This window comes from Oncorhynchus kisutch, linkage group LG23, assembly GCF_002021735.2.
Source record: "Oncorhynchus kisutch isolate 150728-3 linkage group LG23, Okis_V2, whole genome shotgun sequence".
Classification (NCBI taxonomy): Eukaryota; Metazoa; Chordata; class Actinopteri; order Salmoniformes; family Salmonidae; genus Oncorhynchus; species Oncorhynchus kisutch.
The window spans coordinates 40,865,742-40,889,864 of NC_034196.2; the positions used below are offsets into that span (position 1 = coordinate 40,865,742).

The following is a 24,123-nucleotide window of genomic DNA, read 5'->3' on the forward strand; positions in this document are numbered from 1 at the left end:
ATTAACATCCAATCACATTAACCATTGCTCTCTCGCGGGAATTCCACTAACGGTCTGTATGTAGCCAAACGTAGCTGCTGTTCATATTGGTATCTGTACTGATGGAGCAAAAGCCATGACAGGGATGACATGTGGAGTGGTAATGCACGTGCAAGCAGTTGCTCCCGACACCACTTGGGTACACTGCAGCATCCACCGAGAGGCTTTTGCTGCCAAGGGAATGCCTGACAGCTTGAAAGATGTTTTGGACACTACAGTGAAAATGGTTAACTTTGTTAATGCAAGGCCCCTGAACTCTTGTGTATTTTCTGCACTATGCAATGATATGGGCAGCGGCCATGTAACGCTTTTACAACATACAGAAGTGCGCTGGTCATCAAGGGGCAAAGTATTGACACTTTTTTTTTTGAGAGACAAGCTTAAAGTTTTCTTCACTGACCATCATTTTCACTTGTCTGACCACTTGCATGATGACGAGTTTCTCACACGACTGGCCTATCTGGGTGATGTTTTTTCTTGCCTGAATGATCTGTATCTAGGGTTACAGGGACTCTCCGCAACTATATTCAATGTGTGGGACAAAATTGTGGCTATGATTAAGAAGTTGGAGCTCTTCTCTGTCTGCATTAACAAGGACAACAGACAGGTCTTTCCATCATTGTATGATTTTTTGCGTGAAAATGAACTCAAGCTTACAGACAATGTCAAATGTGATATAGCGAAGCACTTGAGTGAGTTGGTTACGAAATAACACAGGTAATATCCGAAAACAGATGACACCAACAACTGGATTTGTTATCCCTTTCATGCCCTGCCTCCAGTCCACTTACCGATATCTGAATAAGAGAGCCTCATCGAAATTGCAACAAGCGGTTCTGTGAAAATTCAATTTAATCAGAAGCCACTGACAGATTTCTGTATAGGGCTGCGCTCAGAGTATCCTGCCTTGGCAAATCGCGCTGTTAAGACACTGATTCCCTTTGCGAGAGTGGATTCTCGGCCCTCACTAGCATGAAAACTAAATACAGGTACAGACTGTGTGTGGAAAATGATTTAAGACTGAGACTCTCTCCAATACAACATTGCAGAATTATGTGCACCCTTTCAAGCACACCTTTCTCATTAACCTGTGGGGAGATATTCACACATTTCTCATTAACCTGTGGGGAGATATTCACACATTTCTCATTAACCTGTGGGGAGATATTCACACCTTTCTCATTAACCTGTGGGGAGATATTCACACCTTTCTCATTAACCTGTGGGGAGATATTCACACATTTCTCATTAACCTGTGGGGAGATATTCACACATTTCTCATTAACCTGTGGGGAGATATTCACACCTTTCTCATTAACCTGTGGGGAGATATTCACACCCTTCTCATTAACCTGTGGGGAGATATTCACACCTTTCTCATTAACCTGTGGGGAGATATTCACACCTTTCTCATTAACCTGTGGGGAGATATTCACACCTTTCTCATTAACCTGTGGGGAGATATTCACACCTTTCTCATTAACCTGTGGGGAGATATTCACACCTTTCTCATTAACCTGTGGGGAGATATTCACACCTTTCTCATTAACCTGTGGGGAGATATTCACACCCTTCTCATTAACCTGTGGGGAGATATTCACACCTTTCTCATTAACCTGTGGGGAGATATTCACACCTTTCTCATTAACCTGTGGGGAGATATTCACACCTTTCTCATTAACCTGTGGGGAGATATTCACACCCTTCTCATTAACCTGTGGGGAGATATTCACACCTTTCTCATTAACCTGTGGGGAGATATTCACACCTTTCTCATTAACCTGTGGGGAGATATTCACACCTTTCTCATTAACCTGTGGGGAGATATTCACACCTTTCTCATTAACCTGTGGGGAGATATTCACACCTTTCTCATTAACCTGTGGGGAGATATTCACACCTTTCTCATTAACCTGTGGGGAGATATTCACACCTTTCTCATTAACCTGTGGGGAGATATTCACACCTTTCTCATTAACCTGTGGGGAGATATTCACACCTTTCTCATTAACCTGTGGGGAGATATTCACACCTTTCTCATTAACCTGTGGGGAGATATTCACACCTTTCTCATTAACCTGTGGGGAGTTATTCACACCTTTCTCATTAACCTGTGGGGAGATATTCACACCTTTCTCATTAACCTGTGGGGAGTTATTCACACCCTTCTCATTAACCTGTGGGGAGATATTCACACCTTTCTCATTAACCTGTGGGGAGCTATTCACACCTTTCTCATTAACCTGTGGGGAGCTATTCACACCTTTCTCATTAACCTGTGGGGAGTTATTCACACCTTTCTCATTAACCTGTGGGGAGATATTCACACCTTTCTCATTAACCTGTGGGGAAGTATTCACACCTTTCTCATTAACCTGTGGGGAGATATTCACACCTTTCTCATTAACCTGTGGGGAGATATTCACACCTTTCTCATTAACCTGTGGGGAGATATTCACACCTTTCTCATTAACCTGTGGGGAGTTATTCACACCCTTCTCATTAACCTGTGGGGAGATATTCACACCTTTCTCATTAACCTGTGGGGAGATATTCACACCCTTCTCATTAACCTGTGGGGAGATATTCACACCTTTCTCATTAACCTGTGGGGAGATATTCACACCTTTCTCATTAACCTGTGGGGAGATATTCACACCCTTCTCATTAACCTGTGGGGAGTTATTCACACCCTTCTCATTAACCTGTGGGGAGTTATTCACACCCTTCTCATTAACCTGTGGGGAGATATTCACACCCTTCTCATTAACCTGTGGGGAGATATTCACACCCTTCTCATTAACCTGTGGGGAGATATTCACACCTTTCTCATTAACCTGTGGGGAGTTATTCACACCTTTCTCATTAACCTGTGGGGAGATATTTACACCTTTCTCATTAACCTGTGGGGAGATATTCACACCTTTCTCATTAACCTGTGGGGAGATATTCACACCTTTCTCATTAACCTGTGGTGAGTTATTCACACCTTTCTCATTAACCTGTGGGGAGATATTCACACCTTTCTCATTAACCTGTGGGGAGATATTCACACCTTTCTCATTAACCTGTGGGGAGTTATTCACACCTTTCTCATTAACCTGTGGGGAGATATTCACACCCTTCTCATTAACCTGTGGGGAGTTATTCACACCCTTCTCATTAACCTGTGGGGAGATATTCACACCCTTCTCATTAACCTGTGGGGAGTTATTAACACCTTTCTCATTAACCTGTGGGGAGATATTCACACCTTTCTCATTAACCTGTGGGGAGATATTCACACCTTTCTCATTAACCTGTGGGGAGATATTCACACCCTTCTCATTAACCTGTGGGGAGTTATTCACACCCTTCTCATTAACCTGTGGGGAGTTATTCACAATTGTGATGAACAAATAAGGTTTTATATGTAAGATATCTAACTAAAGAGCAACACTATTGATTATTATTATATTATTATTTGTGTCCTGGTCCTATAAGAGCTTTTTGTCACTTCCCACGAGCCAGGTTGTGACAAAAACTCACACTCATTCTTATGTTTAATACATTTATTGTATAGTCTGTGTGTGGCAGGCTTACAATGATGGCAAAAACAACAATTGAGAGTGCACTGACCCTGATGCTAGAGGGGGTACAGCTGGAGGTTGAATGTTTGAAGGGGTACGGGACTATAAAAAGTTTGGGAACCACTGCTGTAGGGGATACCTAGTCAGTTGTACAACAAAAAGGTGTCTTCCACATCTACCTGCCGCCCCTAATACCTGAGTGAAATGATCAATTGCAGCTGTGGATATGTACCTGTTACGTCACTTTGCTTGTGATGTACGCTTACATCTCACACACCGTACTGCTGCTATCCCCTTGGGTTTCTTCAGATGCTTAAAGTAGAATGAGACGGTAGCCTGCTTACCATAACGAGTGAAACAATTAAGCCTCTCCCACATACTCATATCACATCCACAGAAAGACTGCTATTTCGGTTTTAAACTCAAAAGCCGATCAATATGCCACCCACAATATGCATCTCATTGAAAGGCAATGTCCACTTCAGACGGTTACTGAGGTTGTACTGTATCAATGTGCCCTACTACATAAGTGAATTGCTTAAAGTGTATTCAATTGCACCATTTAAGAAGTAAAACAAAATATGTATTTTTGTTGTGGGCATTGCCTTCTGTAGGCTAATTAAAGAGTTAACGAGGAAGATCGTCACAGGCTCTCTGCTCTATTTTTGTGTTAGTCCTAACACAGGAATGGGGTGGGCTCAATCCCCTGACAAATCTTTTTCATAGCGTTTGAGAAATATCACTTTACTTTGTGGCTGGAATTACACATATACACTAGACTGCAGTAACCCAGCAGTAAACCAGCTCGCTGTGCGATTAGCATAGATTCAAGCTGTTTTCCATCACACAAAGGAGAGCATCTGACTGTCAGACAGGGCCAATACAAGGTTCCCTTGTAGTAATTTTTATTTTTTTCAGCATAGAGAATATATGACGAGAGTCAAAGAAATATTATAAATTCCTAGACCACCTTCCGACTAGTTGCATGGCTAGCTTTTATCTATTAGCTTTGCCTCTGTTCCTCTGGGGCTTCAAGAAAGGCAATAACATGTTGAGACCATCTGCCAACTAGCAGCATGGGAAGCTCTTAGCATTCTCCCTCTGTTTGGGTGTGTGACCAGTGACCACCACCACCGGCTGAGTCACTAGCCCTCCTCCCGCTGACATTACCCAATGACTTTCTCCCTCTGAGCTGCCAGAAGCATGGACACACTGGTCTCCATGGTCATTCTTAATCTCCATCTGGGTTTGGCCTCGCCCTTGATCCCACTGGCTGCCTTGTACGCCTGTGAGCGAGCTAGCTAGCGCTGCCTGTGCAACAGACAGAGTGGGCAGGATTCAGAAATGAGCAACAGCGATTTCAGCCGAGTGCTATGGCTGGGACGTCAGAGCTCACAGCTGATCATCTGTAGACAACATAGGGTTGTTTGGTAATCTGATCTCATCTCAGCCATGTGTCAAGATAATTGATGCCATGTACACTGTATTTTATGCCGTATTCTCCTTCTATATATTGCCAGGTCTCCTTGGAAAATAGGTTTTTAACCTCAAGGAAATTTATCATGGTTAAATGAAGATGAAAATAAAACAATTTCTAAAAAAAGTAATTGTATTAAAATAAAAGTGTTTCATAAGTATTTTGAGGGATTATTTACATTGCAGGTAAACAACTCACCTCTGATAAACTTAGACTTTCTGAGAAAATGTACCATCAATGAGCTGAAATGGATCTCAAACTAAACCTCAACAGCTTCACAAATATAAATGTTCCTGCTTTTTAGAGCCAACATCAAAAGCAATAAAAACTTCCTTATAACAAACCGTTGTCCTTGGACACACAAAACATTTTGATAACAGAACCCCCCCCCCCTCCAGGAGAACAAGTAAATATAGCCTAAATAAATCTCACCTTCATACACAATCACTGAAGGTCAATACACGCAGGCTTATGATTCAGTATGCACTGACACAGTCATCTACTTACACAACCATGGAGGGAAACAGTCTCTGCCTTGAATTTTTCAAATCAAATTAAACGGGAGTGAGTGAAGAAAGGCAAAAAATGATCAAACGCTCGTCTCATTGCTTTGACATACCCGAGTGGCCAGACAAGCATCTGGAGATATACATCACTGACACTTGAGACACCAGGCTGTTGTTTGAGACACTAGACCCCACACAGTTCGAGACATTAGACACCAGACAGTTTGAAGCACTAGACACCAGACAGTTTGAAGCACTAGACACCAGACTGTTGTTTTAGACACCAGACAATTTGAGACACTAGACACCAGACAGTTTGAGGCACTAGACACCAGACTGTTGTTTGAGACACTAGACACCAGACAGTTGTTTAAGACACTAGACACCAGACTGTTGTTTGAGTCACTAGACACCAGATAGTTTGAGACACTAGACACCAGACAGTTTGAGATACTAGACACCAGACTGTTGTTTGAGACACTAGACACCAGACAGCTTGAGACACTAGACACCACACCGTTTGAGATACTAGACACCAGACTGTTGTTTGAGACACTAGACACCAGACAGTTGTTTGAGACACTCGACACCAGACAGTTTGAGGCACTAGACACCAGACTGTTGTTTGAGACACTAGACACCAGGATGCTGTTTAAGACACTAGACCCCACACAGTTTGAGACACTAGACACCAGACTGTTGTTTGAGACACTAGACACCACACCGTTTGAGGCACTAGACACCAGACTGTTGTTTGAGACACTAGACACCAGGATGCTGTTTAAGACACTAGACCCCACACAGTTTGAGACACTAGACACCACACAGTTTGAGACACTAGACACCACACAGTTTGAGACATTAGACACCAGGCTGTTGTTTTAGACACCAGACAATTTGAGACACTAGACACCAGACTGTTGTTTGAAACATTAGACACCAGACAGTTTGAGACACTAGACACCAGACTGTTGTTTGAGACACTAGACACCAGACAGTTGTTTAAGACACTAGACACCAGACTGTTGTTTGAGACACTAGACACCAGATAGTTTGAAACACTAGACACCACACATTTTAAGACACTAGAGACCAGACTGTTGTTTGAGACACTAGACACCAGATAGCTTGAGACACTAGACACCAGATAGCTTGAGACACTAGACACCAGACAGCTTGAGACACTAGACACCACACAGTTTGAGACACTAGACACCAGACAGCTTGAGACACTAGACACCAGATAGCTTGAGACACTAGACACCAGATAGTTTGAGACACTAGACACCACACAGTTTGAGACACTAGACACCAGACAGCTTGAGACACTAGACACCACACAGTTTGAGACACTAGACACCAGATAGTTTGAGACACTAGACACCACACAGTTTGAGACACTAGACACCAGACAGCTTGAGACACTAGACACCACACAGTTTGAGACACTAGACACCAGATAGTTTGAGACACTAGACACCAGACAGTTTGAGACACTAGACACCAGACAGCTTGAGACACTAGACACCAGACTGTTGTTTGAGACACTCGACACCAGACTGTTGTTTGAGACACTCGACACCAGGATGCTGTTTGTATGCTGAGCACCATGATGGCCATGAGGGCCTAATCATTGATGTTGAATTGAATGCAGACATGGGCAGGAAATGATCATGTGACTACAATCAAATCATGGTGTACCTGAGTTGATTTGAACAGCTGAGATGTGGAAGTGATGTATTCCATTTTAGATTGACATTTTTAGATAGTATTACGCCATACATAGCATAACGCCATACATAGCATAACGCCATACATTTCATAACGCCATACATAGCATAACGCCATACATAGCATAACGCCATACATAGCATAACGCCATACATAGCATAACGCCATACATTGAATTGAGCATGTTTTTTCTGTTAGTTGTACGTTGGAATGACTTGAATTGAACCATTTCGTAAGGATGTTCCATTCAATTCCTTTCAAGGGCGTGCAGAAGCAGATAGACAACAGTTTCAGTATTACACACTCATTCCTCTCCCTTCATAAGGACACACTGAGAACCTACCGTACTGCAGCAAATAGCTTATATTGAGCCATCTGAGAGGGTTAGCATAGCATTACCATTTCCCCATCATAAAGTGGCCCATTCTGCCTGCCAAGCGGCCACCACAATACAGGCATAAGCACTTGGTGCTGGCAGGTGTTCCATTATATACTCATAGGCACTTCACTTTGCCGTAATGAGCCTCGCTCTCTGATTACACACACACACACACACACACACACAAACACACACACACAAACAGCTAACCTTGTGTACAGCTAACCTTGTGGGGACACACAATTCAGTTCCATTCAAAATTCTATTTTCCCTAACCCCTAACCCTAACCCGTACTCTTAACCTAACGATAACCCTAACCATAACTCAAAAACCTAACCTTAACCCTAACCCTAGCTCCTAACTCTAAAACGAACCCTAGCTCCTAACCCTAAAACGAACCCTAGCTCCTAACCCTAAAACGAACCCTAGCTCCTAACAACCAATCCTTAACGTAATGCCAACCCTAACATTAATTCTAACCTTAACCTTAAACCCCCTAGAAATACCATTTGACCTCTTGGAGACTAACAAAATTCCACCAGTTGGTCAAATTGTGGTTTGTTTACTATTATTGTGGTGACTTCTGGTCCCAAGAATAGTTAAACATGTCCACACACACACACACACACACACACACATACACACACACACACACACACACACACACACACACACACACACACACACACACACACACACACACACACACACACACACAATCCAACCAAACCATGGCAATACTGCAGCTGTTCCTGCTGCCTGCTCCCTTTAGTGTCTTTTGCTCTCCTCCTGTTCCCAGGGCTGAATGCAGTACGGTAATTAACTGCCTCTTTCAATTGGGGACACGCAGGAAAATGGCTAGCTGGTCGTCATCTGACCGCTGGTAACATGGTTTGGGAGAACGGTAAGAAGTATGGAGATAGCCCCACAAGGTTCAAGGTCCATATTCATAAAGCATCTGGGGTGGCAGGGTAGCCTAGTGGTTAGAGTGTTGGGCTAGTAATCGGAAGGTTGCAAGTTCAAATCCCCGAGCTGACAAGGTACAAATCTGTCGTTCTGCTCCTGAACAGGCAGTTAACCCACTGTTCCTAGGCCGTCATTGATAATAAGAATTTGTTCTTAACTGACTTGCCTGGTAATATAAAGATAAATCAAATACATCTCAGAGGATGAGTGTTGATCTAGAATCAGTGTTTGGCCTTTGAGATCATAATGAATAAGATTTATATGGGATGACATGGCCCTAGATTAGCACTTGTACTCTGAGATGCTGGTTGTTTGAGAAAGGTATGATAAACTTTGAGTATGATAAACTTTGAGAACAGCGTGATGAACTCATATCTAAGTCAACAGTAGAACTTTTCCCAAGTGAGGCCAGGTAAAAATAAAACTGAGGGAGTGATTTTCAAAGGTTGCACTTTACAGAGAGCGACAGAAAGCTTCCATTACTTCTATTACTTAAAAGGCCTGGTGGTTAGAGCGGACTAGTAACCGAAAGGTTGCAAGATTGAATCCCTGAGCTGAAAAGGTAAAAATCTGTCGTTCTGCCCCTGAACAAGGCAGTTAACCCACTGTTCCTAGGCTGCCATTGAAAATAAGAAATGGTTCTAAACTGACCTGCCTAGTGAAATAAAGGTAAACATTTGAAAAATTATGTCCCTATCAAGTTGCTTTGATAGATACTGTATTGTCTAGGTCAGTTCATGTTTCAGCGAATCAGTGATTATGCTATTTGCTTTCAGTGCCTCTTGCCCCAGTTTAAATAAAACATTTTTTTAACATATTATCCTATTTTTACTGACTTAGTCTGCCTGTAAGCTGTAGAATATTGGCACTAGCAATGAACATTTGCTTCCATGAGATTGAGGTCAATGGTGTAGCATTCCAATTGCGTAGCGTTCATACTCATGTATGAAACATTCATTTTCATATCAAGTAGGGTTTAATAAAAGGACAAGTGCCGTGTTAAATGCATAATTTCCTTTATTCTTGTGACTCAATATATACAATTAAATATAAACATGTAGGCACACATGATGTCTATACAGGCATTTGATTAAAACAGTGTTAAGTATGAAATTCAATAATTCTGGCTTTGAAATCGACTGAAAATAGGCTTGAATTCTTGTAGCATTGGTCTTGAAGCACTTTTCTAACCCACGTAACACTTTCCTAACCCACGTTACACTTTCCTAACCCACGTTACACTTTCCTAACCCACGTTACACTTTCCTAACCCACGTTACACTTTTCTAACCCACGTTACACTTCACTGATGATGTTTTACTGTACTCTGACGATCCACTTAATTTACTTAAGGAAGGTATTTGAACTGTCATCCTCTAGTTACTTTGGATGAGCCTATTTGCATAAACCTATCTAACTCGATTTAACAACATTATTGACTTGTCCAATATCTTACAGTTTCTCTACTCACTTGCTCTGTATACAAAGCTAGCCAGTGGCAGCAATACAAGCTAACTATGAACCCAGAACGCACTGCTTATAGTAACACCCCGCCGTACTGAAAATATCTACACACCATTCCTTTCATTTCAATTGTCTGCCAAGGTTTTAACAATAAATATAATGTAAAATACACGGTTACATATTGAGTATGATTCTCCAAAATAAAATGGATGAAACAGATATATGTTCAATGTGTACATACGTGACACAGGTCTACTGAAATGGATAAAGTCAGCTAGAAACATTTGCTTTCCGTGTGAGGGATATTTTAATATTTTTAACTCTCATTCTGTCTTTATCGTAACACACTGATAAATACCACAACTGCCAGTATATAGTGTTATATGTTTGCTCTGCCATTTTGTGACAGTACCTTATTTTGAAAAAGATAACACAAGTTGTAGACACAGACATGTTATGTTTATACTTCATGTTTTCTAGGAGCAATGACATTTTGATTAGTTGAAAAAGTGAATCTATGCTTATTTCCTATGTTAAATTGTCTTCCTCCAATTTATGATAATATATCATTCCTATTATAAAAATGTAATAAGAAAAACCTTAAGCTATGTTGACACAAGACATATACATTTGCATATAATGCATGATGATGGTAATAAATATGGTGGTGACAAGGAAATAAATTTAATGGCAACCCAATACCTCCAAAGGAAGTGACATCACAAATCACACAGTTTATCTACGTAATATTGCTGTGAAGCTCCTATCTCCCTCTGCCATTGCCCCTGATAGAAGTCTATCGAAAACATCTCAAATGATAACTAACAATGTATATCAATTCGACTGCAACGCAATCTACAACTATGATCTATGAGCAAAACTAGTCTCAATACTAAGGAATAGTCTTTCCTAAACAATCTTAAAAGGTTTATAGTACTTTTTTTCCATTGTAGTTAATTGTAGTTCTCCTTGTCAAATGGACTATAACACTATAAATATTGGTAAAACATATATTTCTAAATGCACGTCACACCACCATCAATGGTACAGATCTGACCATAAATCCATGTATGTATAACTTCTCTTGGGGATATTGGGGATACATTGGCCATAACTTCGAACAGTATAAATAGAAAATATAACCTTCACAAAAAAGAAATACTAACCTATAAAAATATAAATAAAAGAACAATAGAGTAAAACATTTATATTTTGTGTTTAAGTACCTAACAGACAGCCTGACAGTTTGACTCAACTGCCATGTCCTCTCCTAAGAGTACTGCTCCTGTATAGCAATAATCTTGGGAGCAAAATATGAGTTGGATTCCATTCTAAAACATACTTTTCCTGGTCACCATTTTACTCCTTGGTTTCTGTCAATGTTTTTGCAGACATAAAAATCTAGTGGTTTCTAAAATGTCAGCTATGGGATCCATGCATCTCTCGGACTGCCTCTGTTTAGCTCAGCTGTCTGTCTCTGGGGTTTTCGTAGAGGTTAGGGGTCTCTGGGGGCTAGGGGAAGGTTGCCAAGCACTGGTGCTGATTAGTGTTGAGACCTCGAACGGGTGCAATTCTACAGTAGGTTCAATTAAAGAATCCTCTTGGTTGCAAACTTGGAATAAGTATGATTTCATTCAAAGCGTCTCTTTGTGTATGTGGCTGAAAAGGAGAAATCTTCTTCACGGGGCCTCTTCCGCTCTGTTTGATTGGCTGTTGGATTTGACAATGAGTCAGGCTGAATAAATCTTAGTGTAGTAGGCATACCCTTGTTCCACTCTTTCCGTTGGATGTAAACTTCCAGGTATTTTAGCTTGTCTGCAGGAGTTTGTCTTACGATGCACGGTCTGCCCCATGGCAAGAGTCCGAACCCCCTCCAAACCTTGTTTCTCCCTCGCTCCTTGCCCTTCGTCCCTTTGAGATTTTTCGGGCCTCCTGCACTTCCACCTCCTTCTCCTTAAGTCCACGTCACATGACCACACACTTGCCCTTGAGCTTCTCGGCGCGTTTCTGCTGCTTCGATTTGCCGTCGATCTGGAGGCTGACAGTCCTGCGTTTCTCCAGGTTGAGCAGCTCCTGGAAGAGCTCCTTGACGTTGTGGTTGGTCTTGGCCGACGTCTCCATGAAGGCGCACTTCCACTTCTTGGACGTGGCGTCGCCATCCGTGGTCTCCACCTCGCGCGCCGACGTCTCGTCGCACTTGTTGCCCACCAGCATGATGGGACACGTCTCCACTTCGCCCTTGATCTGACACACCTGCTCATAGATGGGCTTGAGCTCCTCCAGAGACTGACGGCTGGTGACAGAGTAGACCAGGATGAAGGCGTGGCCCTTGGAGATGGACAGACGCTGCATGGCGGGGAACTGGTGGCTGCCTGTGGTGTCTGTGATCTGGAGCGTGCAGATGCTCTTGTCGCAGCTAATCACCTGTCTGTATGTGTCCTCCACGGTGGGGATGTAGCTGTCGCGGAAGGTCCCCTTGACGAAGCGGAGAACCAGGGAGCTCTTCCCCACACCTCCGGCGCCGAACACCACCACGCGATAGTCGTTGCTCTGCTCCGGCATGATGACTGTTTATCTGGGGATCTGTATGGGAGCAGGCAGGGAGACAACAATCGGCAACCTCGTTTAAAAAAACAATACTCTCTTGATTGATTAAAAAATATTTGCATTTCTTACAGTGCTTGGTATTAGTTGTACACCATTAATTCCTCCTTTTAGAATTGAAAAAGTGATTTAGTACGATGCGCCTGAATGGGCATTATTTTAACAATGCACCAGAGATAGGCTGGCACTCCATCAAAAGCAGCAAAATAGGGCCAGTTTGTTGCAGTATTTTTTTGTTTAGTTTTTTTTACATCATGATAGGGTCTCTTGGACATTTTTGTCAATCTTACTCCAAGTCCTCAAACCCTCTTAGAAAAATGATACTATCTAGAACTTAAAAGGGTTCTTTGGCTGTCCCCATAGGAGAACCCTTTGGGGAAAAAAAACTTTGGTTCCAAGTAGAACCCTTTTGGGTTCCATGTAACCCTGTCCAAGGAGAGGTCTTCACGGAACCCAAAAGGGTTCCACTTGGAAGCAAAAAGGGTTCTCCAATTTTTTTCTAAGAGTGTACAGACTACTGCACCGATTCAATTCAGGAAGGATAATGAAGATGGTCCTGTGAGAAAATATGTAGACAGGTATGTGCCGACCCGCAGGTGTTCGATTTTTGAGCCCATCAATTCCACCCATACCGTAACGGTTTTAGATTCCCAGCAAAAATTACCCAAGTGTTAAATGCTAACTCAGCATTCCCATTGGATCAAAGAGAGGGAAGTCAATGACTATGCAAGACCACCACAGGAAGGAAAAACTGAAAACATTACTGTCATTATAGTCTCAAAAGCCTATGGCTTTAATTTATTTCACTACATAAACGTGTTTGTAGCGTCAATGAGAGTAATATCTGCTAATGTCGTTCTTTATAGCCTACAAAATTATAAGGTCAGGAATAGTCCATTTCAGTGACTGGTTGACATAGCATCTACATCTTGAATCATACCCGTGCTTAAGGTGAGTGTTATGGTGTTCCTTTTAATATCTGAATAAATAACTAGATACTACTTTTGAGCGGACTATTTTAATCTGCATGGCTTTTAACGAGAACTGCTTGGTTCAGAGTAGACGTCTATAAATTCCATTCTTTTCGCGTTCAATTGAGAAGGCAAGGAGCCGCTGACGTGCCAAAGATGCAGGCTGGATGCAGGCAATTAGATGCGGTCAAAAACTACCGCATAGTGGGAACAATGGGTTATACACCGCCCACCATCCGTATCCCCTCTTTTTGTACCAATGTTATTTTATCGAAAATAATTAGATTAAGACAGGAAAAACAATAGATAGCCTACAGACACGCGGATGTCAATGCGTGCGTGCATAAAGATTACATACTAATTTGGCACAGAATACTCACATATCAACACAAACGATGAAAAGATGAAACTTTAGACTGTTGATCTCATGTTGTATCGAACGGATTGAAATATCAGATAGTGCATGTCGTTCCGTCCGCATTGAGGTCTGCCTCTAAAAATCCATCTGTGTGGACTCGGGTATTTAATGCGCAGCTTGCAGGAGAGGAGATTTGAGTCTCTGTAGAGTTTGCTCTTCGTGACGTAGGGTGGAACATCGCTGCTTTGCTGCTCCGCCTGCTGCAACAGCCAAACCCCTCCAAGAAACCCCGCAGCGTGGGCAGCCTTGTGAATCATGGATCCACAACATCAACATCTATTCCATACAGACACGTGTTTTTTAAACACATTTATTACTGAACAGTTGATCATCCACAAATTGGCTGCTCAGCCTAGGTTAGTCTATAGGTGCCTGGACAGTAGGACATTATTACAGTATATTGTATAAAATTATAAATTTAGTCATTGAATCTTCTGATTAAATATAGCAAACTAGGCTGTTGCATAATTAACATATAACTTGAATCCACTCAATTATACATTACTGTTCTTAATTTCTCGAATAGAAAACAGGTAGTACACAACATTATATGCCACCTGCTTGTATTGCTACAGGCACATAATAGGCTACTTAATAGTTTAAAAAAAATGTTTTGCAGCCTTGCTCTGTATCAGTGTACATTCTCTACAGGGCCAGGCAAAAGCAACATAAGCAGTCACTTAGGGCACCCTGCCACTAGAGGGCCCTCAATAATTTTTGGGGAAGTCGGCATCTCAACTTACTATTGAAATGTGGTTTTGTGCAATTTTTCTCTTCTAATGTCAGTTAGACTGGTTAGACTAACTACCAATCAAAAAATTGACATGGCTAATTGTCAGCTATCTAAACTTGTAGTAATCATAGCCGAATACCAATCGGGCAGTCAGTGTAGCATGCTAACCCTCCCCAGCTAGCTTATGTTATATGTTGTTGCTAGAAAGTATTCAAAAGATTAGCCTACTGATTAGGCTACTGAATGGCTGGTTCTGGAGCTATATTTGTCAGAAGTATTTATGGAAAACTTTGCCACAGATGGATAGGGGAAACCAGTATCTTTGACTTTGACATCTATTGTTATCTCCCAAATGTTTGTCATGTTCCATGGGGCTCCTTAGTGGCGCAAGGGGCATCACTACAGTCCCTGGTTCAAATCCAGGCTATATCACATCCGGCCGTGATTGGGAGTCCCATAGGGCGGCGCACAATTGGCCCAGTGTTGTCCGTGATAGGCTGTCAGTGTAAATAAGAATTTGTTCTTAACTGACTTGCCTAGTTAAACAAAGGTTAAACAATACATTTCCGCTATGAAACTACCATAGGAAGATCAAGGGGAACCTCTGGTAATATGGATAACCGAACGGTTTGAACAAGATTCTACATTGTAATGGACACTACAGCAATGCCAAGTCAGCCTGTGCTCATGCCATGGTTCTCACAGCCAGGGGAAGTGAAAGAAAAGGCTACAATGACTTTGCTCATGATGTTTTATAAAATTGCTAAATGTCTCTCTCTGCCCCATGGCAAAATGTATAGAAATGCAGGAATTTAACTTTGAATTTTTTTATTTATTTCTGCTGTCAAGAGAGGTGCCACTAAAATGTTTTGCCACGAGATGGAGGGGCCCCCCAAACCAAATCTTGCTTAGGGCCCCCAAAAGGCTAGGTCCGGCCCTGATTGTTTACACTGTAGTGCTGGAGAGTGGTTGCCAGGTGCTTGCATATATAATGAGAGGAAGTGAAATAACAGGGGGACTGACATAGGCTTGCATCCCAAATGGCACCCTATTCCCTATTTAGTGCACTACTTTTGACCAGAGCCCTATGGGAATAGGGTGCCATTTGGGACATTACCATAAAAATACCAACATTGAAAAACTGTTTTGACTCATGTACACTCTTACAAAAAAAGGGTTCCAAAAGGTTATTCAGCTGTCCCCATTGGAGAACCATTCTTGCTTCCAAATAAAACCTTATTGGTTCTAGGTAGAACTATTTTAGGTTCTATGTAGATCACACTGTGTAAAATGTTCTACATGAAACTCAAAAGGGTTCTACCTGGAACCGAAAAGGATTCTTCAAAGGGTTCTCCAAAAGGTTCTCCTATGGGCACAGCTGAAGAACCCCTTTAGGTTCTAGACAGCGTCTTTTTTTCTAAGAGTGCACTTTTGTTGACACCTTGACTCATGTTTTATTCAGTACTTCATCCACAACTTCTACATTTTCTAATCAGGGGATGTAAGCTTGTTGTGTTGTCAGGGGGTGATGGGAGTATGCATCACCATGGTTTGGATATTTATACGGCTATTTATTTTGGGCTGAAAATACATGCAGTACAGTTTCAATTCCCTTTTTGTAGATTGATACACCCTATGAGATTCGTTTTGTATCTGCAATTTCAAGGAATATTTTGACACTAAAAACAGAATTCAGACAAGGTTTTTCTAAGTACTCTTTCTCTCCAGAATAGGAAAATATGTGAGTAGAATATTAAGTGGCATTATGAATGCACCTATACTGTAATATATGAAAAGTGCTTAGCATATCAAGTTGTCGTTATGCATTGTTACAATAGGAGTTCAGTTGTTTGAATCCATAGTAAAATGACAAAGCAGAGTAAATAAAACCAAGTGAAACACACATCTTTATCCATATCCACCTTTGTCAACTTTAGCTCATCCAATCAAAACCCCCAAAACCTGTAAGCCCTTGAAACCTATTTTAATTATTGTATAATGCATGGAAGGTTTGTTCAAGATTAGAAACGATATTGTTAACACTGATAAAGGCACACAGTGCAACATAGTGTCATATCCCACAGATCTATTGATTGTTTTACAAAGACAAACCAAACTACACACTGTAGGTGCGCCAATTCTCAGGGCATGTTCATTAGGCACCAAACAGAAGAAAACAGAATAAAACAGAGAGGGACTACCAGACTTTTAGAAAATAAGAAACTCAACTTTTTTTCTTCTGTTGCACATTTTTTTTTTTGGGGGGGGGGGGGGCGTATTCCGTTGTGTACCCTAATGAATACAAACCATCTCTCATCTGGAACAATGAACCGTTTTCTGCTGCTTTGAAGGCATTGGAGCCTGTATTGGGTTGTGTTAGTCTGTCCCGTTGGTTATAGGAGTTAAAGGAGGAAGAAATAAACATAGTGTTGAGATGGGGCTTAGGTAGAAGTTGCTCTTAATGTTACATAACAAATGCTTTGCTTCTGGGAGGTACTCCTGAGTCAAAAAGGGTCCCCTAATACCCTTTACATACATTTAATCCAGCATTTGACAGAGAGGGGCACACCTCCCCACGGCCATGAGCAAAAGCTTATTGCGAAGGTTTGTTAGCCTAAAATAATGGATTGTGTGGTTCAATGAGGTAATATATGGAGTAACATGATATCAGGTTGTATATAAACCATACAGTTCAAATTTTTAGCCAAATCTGAGGTAAAACAATTAGCAATTAAACTTCCATAGTGTACCTTTAACTACTGATACGTGGTCAGATTGTTTTTCGTTCTCCTGCTGGTACAGATTAGGTTTGAAAGTACAGTAATCTGATCCTAGATCTAAGTGCATTTTATACCTAGTTTCAGATACATTAGTAATGAGAGGAAGAACTGTGCTTCGTGCACGTGTTTGAGTGACATCACTTCTGGAATTTGGAACATAAAAAAAACTTGGTCAGTGCTCTCCTAAAATAGCTTTCAATAGCTTGCAGATGTGATAGTGTATGAGATGACACTGCCAATGCGATCTTAACCTGAAACAAAGAATCCCACTCTATGCCTTGAAAATGTTTTGACAACGTTCTGTGGTAAATCTTACCATGCTAGGCTGAAATGTCAAAAGGTTGTGTAATATTTCAACATGTTCCCGTGCTCTTGTTTTTAGGTCTTTCTGTTTAAGTTCACCTCTCTCCTACATTTCACCAGATAAAAGTAATGCACTTTGAAATGAAGCTGAAATGTTTGGTATTTTCTTACAGGTAAATCATGTTCAACATGTTACTGATAGTGCTGGACAAATGAAGGCCAACAACCAGGTATAGGACAAAATGGAGTATGATATCCAAGTGCTCGCTGAATTGTCTTGAGAACCGATATATTACCATGTGAAAAATAATGCATGTGACTCAGCTTTCCGATTCAGACCACAAACAGTTGCTATTGTCTCCATATCGTTGGTCTGCAAACACTGAACTGTGACACGTCACACCCTAACCAATCTTAAGATTAGATCAATGTACAGTAAGTATATTATTGTATCGCCCCCACAGTATATTCATTGGTTGAAGCGCAATGTTAAATTCAAATCTCCCTATAATCATATCTAAGCAAATATGACACCAATGTCTATTAAAATGTGCAAATCAACTTGAAGGTATACAACACACTCCCCGCCTCTCATCATGAGCCATCTGGTCGTTACCGAGAACCACATACTGGATTTTTTACAGGGTCGTTAGCATTAGGAAAAAAAGAATGTTCTTGCCCCTACGTATCTCAATATCTATACGTCGGATTAGAACGAGACTAAATCAAATTAAATCACAAATACAACAGGAGTAGACCTTACAGTGAAATGCTACTTTACAAGCCCTTAACCCAATTAGACTTGCCACCTTTCGGACTGAATACGTCTTTTTTATTGAACAGTTTTGATTAAATGTATAATTCATTGCTCTCACATGCTAATTTCTGGCCATTAAGAACGAACAATGTGCTATCTTTTGGTAGCAGTTTTGACTATGCTAACATAGTTGTGCAGCTAGCTAACCGCAGTCAAATCAAATCAAATTGTATTGGACAAATACACTTGGTTAGCAGATGTTAATGCGAGTGTAGCGAAATGCTTGTGCTTCTACTTCCGACAGTTCAGTAATATCTAACAAGTAATCTAACAAATTCACAACGACTACCTAATAACGACCAAATGTAAAGGGATGAATAAGTATATATACATATAAATATATGGATGAGCGATGGCCATGCAGCATAGGCAAGATGCAGTAGATGGTATAAATCAAATCAAGTCAAATGTATTTATATAGCCCATCATACATCAGCTGATATCTCAAAGTGCTGTACAGAAACCCGGCCTAAAACCCCAAACAGCAAGCAATGCAGGTGTAGGAGCACGGTGGCTAGGAAAAACTCCCTAGAAAGGCCAAAACCTAGGAAGAAACCTAGAGAGGAACCAGGCTATGTGGGGTGGCCAGTCCTCTTCTGGCTGTGCCGGGTGGAGATTATAACAGAACATGGCCAAGATGTTCAAATGTTCATAAATGACCAGCATGGTCCAATAATAATAAGGCAGAACAGTTGAAACTGGAGCAGCAGCACGGCCAGGTGGACTGGGGACAGCAAGGAGTCATCATGTCAGGTAGTCATAGAATACATAGAATACAGGGGCATAGAATACAGTATATACAAATGAGATGAGTAGGATATGTAGACATTATTAAAGTGGCATTATTTAAAGTGACTAGTGATACCTTATTTGAATCCATTTATTAAATGTATTAAAGTGGCCAGTGATTCGAGTCTGTATGTTGGCAGCAGCCACTCTGTTAGTGATGGCTGTTTAACAGTCTGATGGCCTTGAGATAGAAGCTGTTTTTCCGTCTCTCAGTCCCAGCTTTGATGCACCTGTACTGACCTCGCCTTCTGGATGATAACGGGGTGAACAGGCAGCTCGGGTGGTTGTTGTCCTTGATGATCTTTTTGGCCTTCCTGTGACATTGGGTGCTGTAGGTGTCCTGGAGGGCAGGTAGTTTTCCCCCGGTCATGCGTTGTGCAGACCTCACTACCCTCTGGAGAGCCTTACGGTTATAGGTGGAGCAGTTGCCGTACCAGGCGGTGATACAGCCCGACAGGATGCTCTCGATTGTGCATCTGTAAAAGTTTGCAAGTGTTTTAGGTGACAAGACAAATTTCGTTAGCCTCCTGGGGTTGCGCCTTCTTCACCACGCTGTCTGTGTGGGTAGACCATTGCAATTTGTCCGTGATGTGTACGCCGAGGAACTTAAAACTTTCTCCTTTCCACCTTCTCAACTACTGTCCCATCAATGTGGATAGAGGGATGTTCCCTCTGCTGTTTCCTGAAGTCCACGATCCTCTCCTTTGTTTTGTTGACATTGAGTGAGAGGTTATTTTCCTGACACCACACTCCGAGGGCCCTCACCTCCTCCCTGTAGGCTGTCTCGTCATTGTTGGTAATCAAGCCTACCACTGTAGTGTCATCTGCAAACTTGATGATTGAGTTGGAGGCGTGCATGGCCACGCAGTCATGGGTGAACAGGGAGTACAGGAGAGAGCTGAGAACGCACCCTTGTGGGGCCCCAGTGTTGAGGATCAGCGGGGTGGAGATGTTGTTTCCTACCCTAACCACCTGGGGGTGGCCCTTCAGAAAGTCCAAGACCCAGTTGCACAGGGCAGGGTCTCAAGCTTAATGACGGGTTTGGAGGGTACTATAATGTTAAATGCTGAGCTGTAGTCAATGAACAGCATTCCTCTTGTCCAGATGGGATAGGGCAGTGTGCAGTGTGATGGTGATTGCGTCGTTTGTGGACCTATTGAGGCGGAAAGCAAATTGGAGTGGGTCTAGGTTATCAGGTAGGGTGGAGGTGATATGATCCTTGACTAGCCTCTCAAAGCACTTCATGATGACAGAAGTGAGTGCCACTGGGCGATAGTCATTTAGTTCAGTTACCTTATCTTTCTTGGGAACAGGAACAATGGTGGCCATCTTGAAGCATGTGGGCACATCAGACTGGGATAGGGCTTGATTGAATATGGCCGTAAACACACCAGCCAGCTGGTCTGCGCATGCTCTGAGGAAGCGGCTAGGGATGCCCTCTGGGCCGGCAGCCTTGCAAGGGTTAACACATTTAAATGTTTTAGGAGAGCCCACAGGCTTTGGTAGCGGGCCTGTGTCAGTGGCACTGTATTGTCCTCAAAGTGATCAAAGAAGTTGTTTAATCTGTCTGGGAGAAAGACGTCGATGTCCGTAACGGGATCTTTTTTTATTCCGTGGTTGACTGTAGACCCTGCCACATACGTCTCGTGTTTGAGCCGTTGAATTGCGACTCTACTTTGTCTCGATACTGACGCTTTGCTTGTTTGATTGCCTTGCGGAGGGAATAGCTGCACTGTTTGCATTCAGTCATGTTTCTAGTCATCTTGCCATGATTAAAAGCGATGGTTCGCGCTTTCAGTTTTGCGCGAGTGCTGCCATCAATCCACAGTTTCTGGATAGGGAAGGTTTTAATAGTCACAGTAGGTACAACATCACCGATGCTCTTGCTAATAAACTCGCTCACCGAGTCAGCGTATACGTCAATGTTATTGTCTGAGGCTACCCGGAACATATCCCAGTCCACGTGATTGAAGCAATCTTGAAGCGTGGAATACGATTGGTCAGACCAGCCCTGGATAGACCTGAGCACAGGCGTTTCCTGTTTAAGTTTCTGTCTATAGGCTGGGAGCAACAAAATGGAGTCATGGTCAGATTTTCCGAAGGGAAGGCGGGGGAGTGTAACGGCGTTCTTCGTTTGTAGAAAGAGAGTCGGACCGAAATGCAGCGTGGTGGTTACTCATGTTCTACAATGAAGAAAAAGTGACGATACATGAAATAACTTAATAAATACAAAACAACAAACGGAACGTGAAACCTAATACAGCCTATCTGGTGAACACTACACAGAGACAGGAACAATCACCCACGAAAGACAAAGCGAAACTCAGGCTACCTAAATACGGTTCCCAATCAGAGGCAACGAGAATCACCTGACTGCTGATTGAGAACCGCCTCAGGCAGCCAAGCCTATACAACACCCCTAATCAGCCGCGATCCCAAATACTACAAACCCCAATACGAAATACAATAACATAAACCCCTGTCACACCCTGGCCTGACCAAATATATAACGAAAACACAAAATACAATGACCAAGGCGTGACAGGGAGGGCTTTGTATGCATCGCGGAAGTTACAGTAGCAATGGTCCAGAATGCTACCAGCTCGTGACGCGCATTCGATATGCTGATAGAATTTAGGAAGCCCTTGTTCTCAGATTAGCTTTGTTAAAATCCCCAGCTACAATAGATAAAGCCTCAGGATATATGGTTTCCAGTTTACATAGAGTCCAGTGAAGTTCTTTCAGGGCCGTTGAGGTATCTGCTTGGGGGGGATATACACGGCTGTGATAATTATCTTGGTATATAATGCGGTCAGGATTTTGATTGTAAGGAATTCTAGGTCAGGTGAACAAAAGGACTTGAGTTCCTGTATGTTGTTATGATTACACCATGAGTCAGATGAGAGGCAAGCTACAAGCAAAGGAAACTATAGCTATATTTTGTAAACTGTTGGCCTTGACACTTGCGTGTAATCAGAGCACAAACAAATAGTCACAAATAAGATAGAGAACGTTCGTTGCTACTATTTCCCGTTAGCTAAAAGACAACAAGGCTGTAACATTAGCTGTATGGACAGATCGCTATGCAACGGCACAATTCAATGTTTACAATATCTCCCACATTCTTCCACAAAGCACAGCTAGCTAGCTAAGTAAAGTTCATAGTCAACACCCAACTTTAGTAAACTGCCACTCTGCTAATGTATAATACATGCAATGGGCATTGCTCATCTAATGTTAACATTAGCTATCCTTACTCCATACCAGGGGCACAACTTTCACTTGGGACGGGGGAGGACATGTTCCCCCCCCACATTCTGAAATAGCATTTTTGTACCCCCCCAGTTTTATAATTTGAGTGTGAAACAAAACGAGGTAACAGTGTGTTTTAGGACCATGCCGACGCCTCCGAGCGATCAGCTGTTTGGATTGTTTATCCGACTGGATTAAAAACAAATATATTATGTCCCCCCCCACATCTAAAATCAAAGTTGTGTCCCTGAACCATACACTAGTCAACCTGGTTTGCTTAGCAATGTAGCTAGGTAAAGTTACAGCCCTTATCTTATGCATTGATTCAGTAGGCTCCCTCCTCTCAATGCAATTTTCTTATTGTCATTATAATCTCAATGTGCGTTGACTGATCAACACAGTGTCAAGTTACTTTTTAATGAATTTCCCGAAAACCTAAAGTCAACATCCAAGTAAAAAGTAGCGCACCACCACGTCATTGCATGCTTGCATCACCTTTCAAAAGAAAATACAATGCTTGCTGACTTTTCAACACAGTCACATTGTTTAAGACTATTTTTTTTTACCAAGAGAAATAAACATTCAATCAGTACTGAGTGAATGAACAACAACAAAAGTTTCCTGTAATCACCAGACTGTCTATTTAAATAGAGTGTGAAGATAATGCATTCATGACAGGGTTTCTAGCGTAAGCGTTAATGTCACCGCCATGGAATATGGAGGTCCTTGGTTCACTTCTAAGAGAATCTACTGCGTGAAGTCCTCCTAGATAGCTAGCTAGCACACAGTATCCTTTGCTCCCACCTACCGAACACCTGCGCTCACGGTTGTTTTTAACAGAACTCAAATCAAATCAAATGTTATTTGTCACATGCGCCGAATACAACAGGTGTAGACCTTACAGTGAAATACTTACTTAGCCCTTAACCAACAGGTGTAGACCTTACAGTGAAATACTTACTTAGCCCTTAACCAACAGGTGTAGACCTTACAGTGAAATACTTACTTAGCCCTTAACCAACAGGTGTAGACCTTACAGTGAAATACTTACTTAGCCCTTAACCAACAGGTGTAGACCTTACAGTGAAATACTTACTTAGCCCTTAACCAACAGGTGTAGACCTTACAGTGAAATACTTACTTAGCCCTTAACCAACAGGTGTAGACCTTACAGTGAAATACTTACTTAGTCCTTAACCAACAGGTGTAGACCTTACAGTGAAATACTTACTTAGCCCTTAACCAACAGGTGTAGACCTTACAGTGAAATACTTACTTAGTCCTTAACCAACAGGTGTAGACCTTACAGTGAAATACTTACTTA

General features: G+C 41.9%; 1 protein-coding gene across 1 annotated transcript; it reads right to left on the reverse strand.

The window, feature by feature from the left end:
- Nucleotides 1-9,663: 9,663 nt before the first annotated feature.
- diras2 (DIRAS family GTPase 2) lies at nucleotides 9,664-14,312 on the reverse strand. The gene is made up of 2 exons (XM_020458425.2): nucleotides 14,088-14,312; nucleotides 9,664-12,715 (listed from the first exon to the last, which is right to left on the reverse strand). Exon 2 carries the CDS (start codon nucleotides 12,692-12,694, stop codon nucleotides 12,098-12,100), a length of 597 nt encoding a protein of 198 aa, XP_020314014.1. The 5' UTR covers nucleotides 12,695-12,715; nucleotides 14,088-14,312; the 3' UTR covers nucleotides 9,664-12,097.
- Between the last annotated feature and the right edge of the window lie 9,811 nt (nucleotides 14,313-24,123).

Coding starts and splice junctions, on each gene's coding strand:
- diras2 (XM_020458425.2), bottom strand. CDS start 12,694: ATGCCGGAGCAGAGCAACGACTATCGCGTGGTGGTGTTCGGCGCCGGA.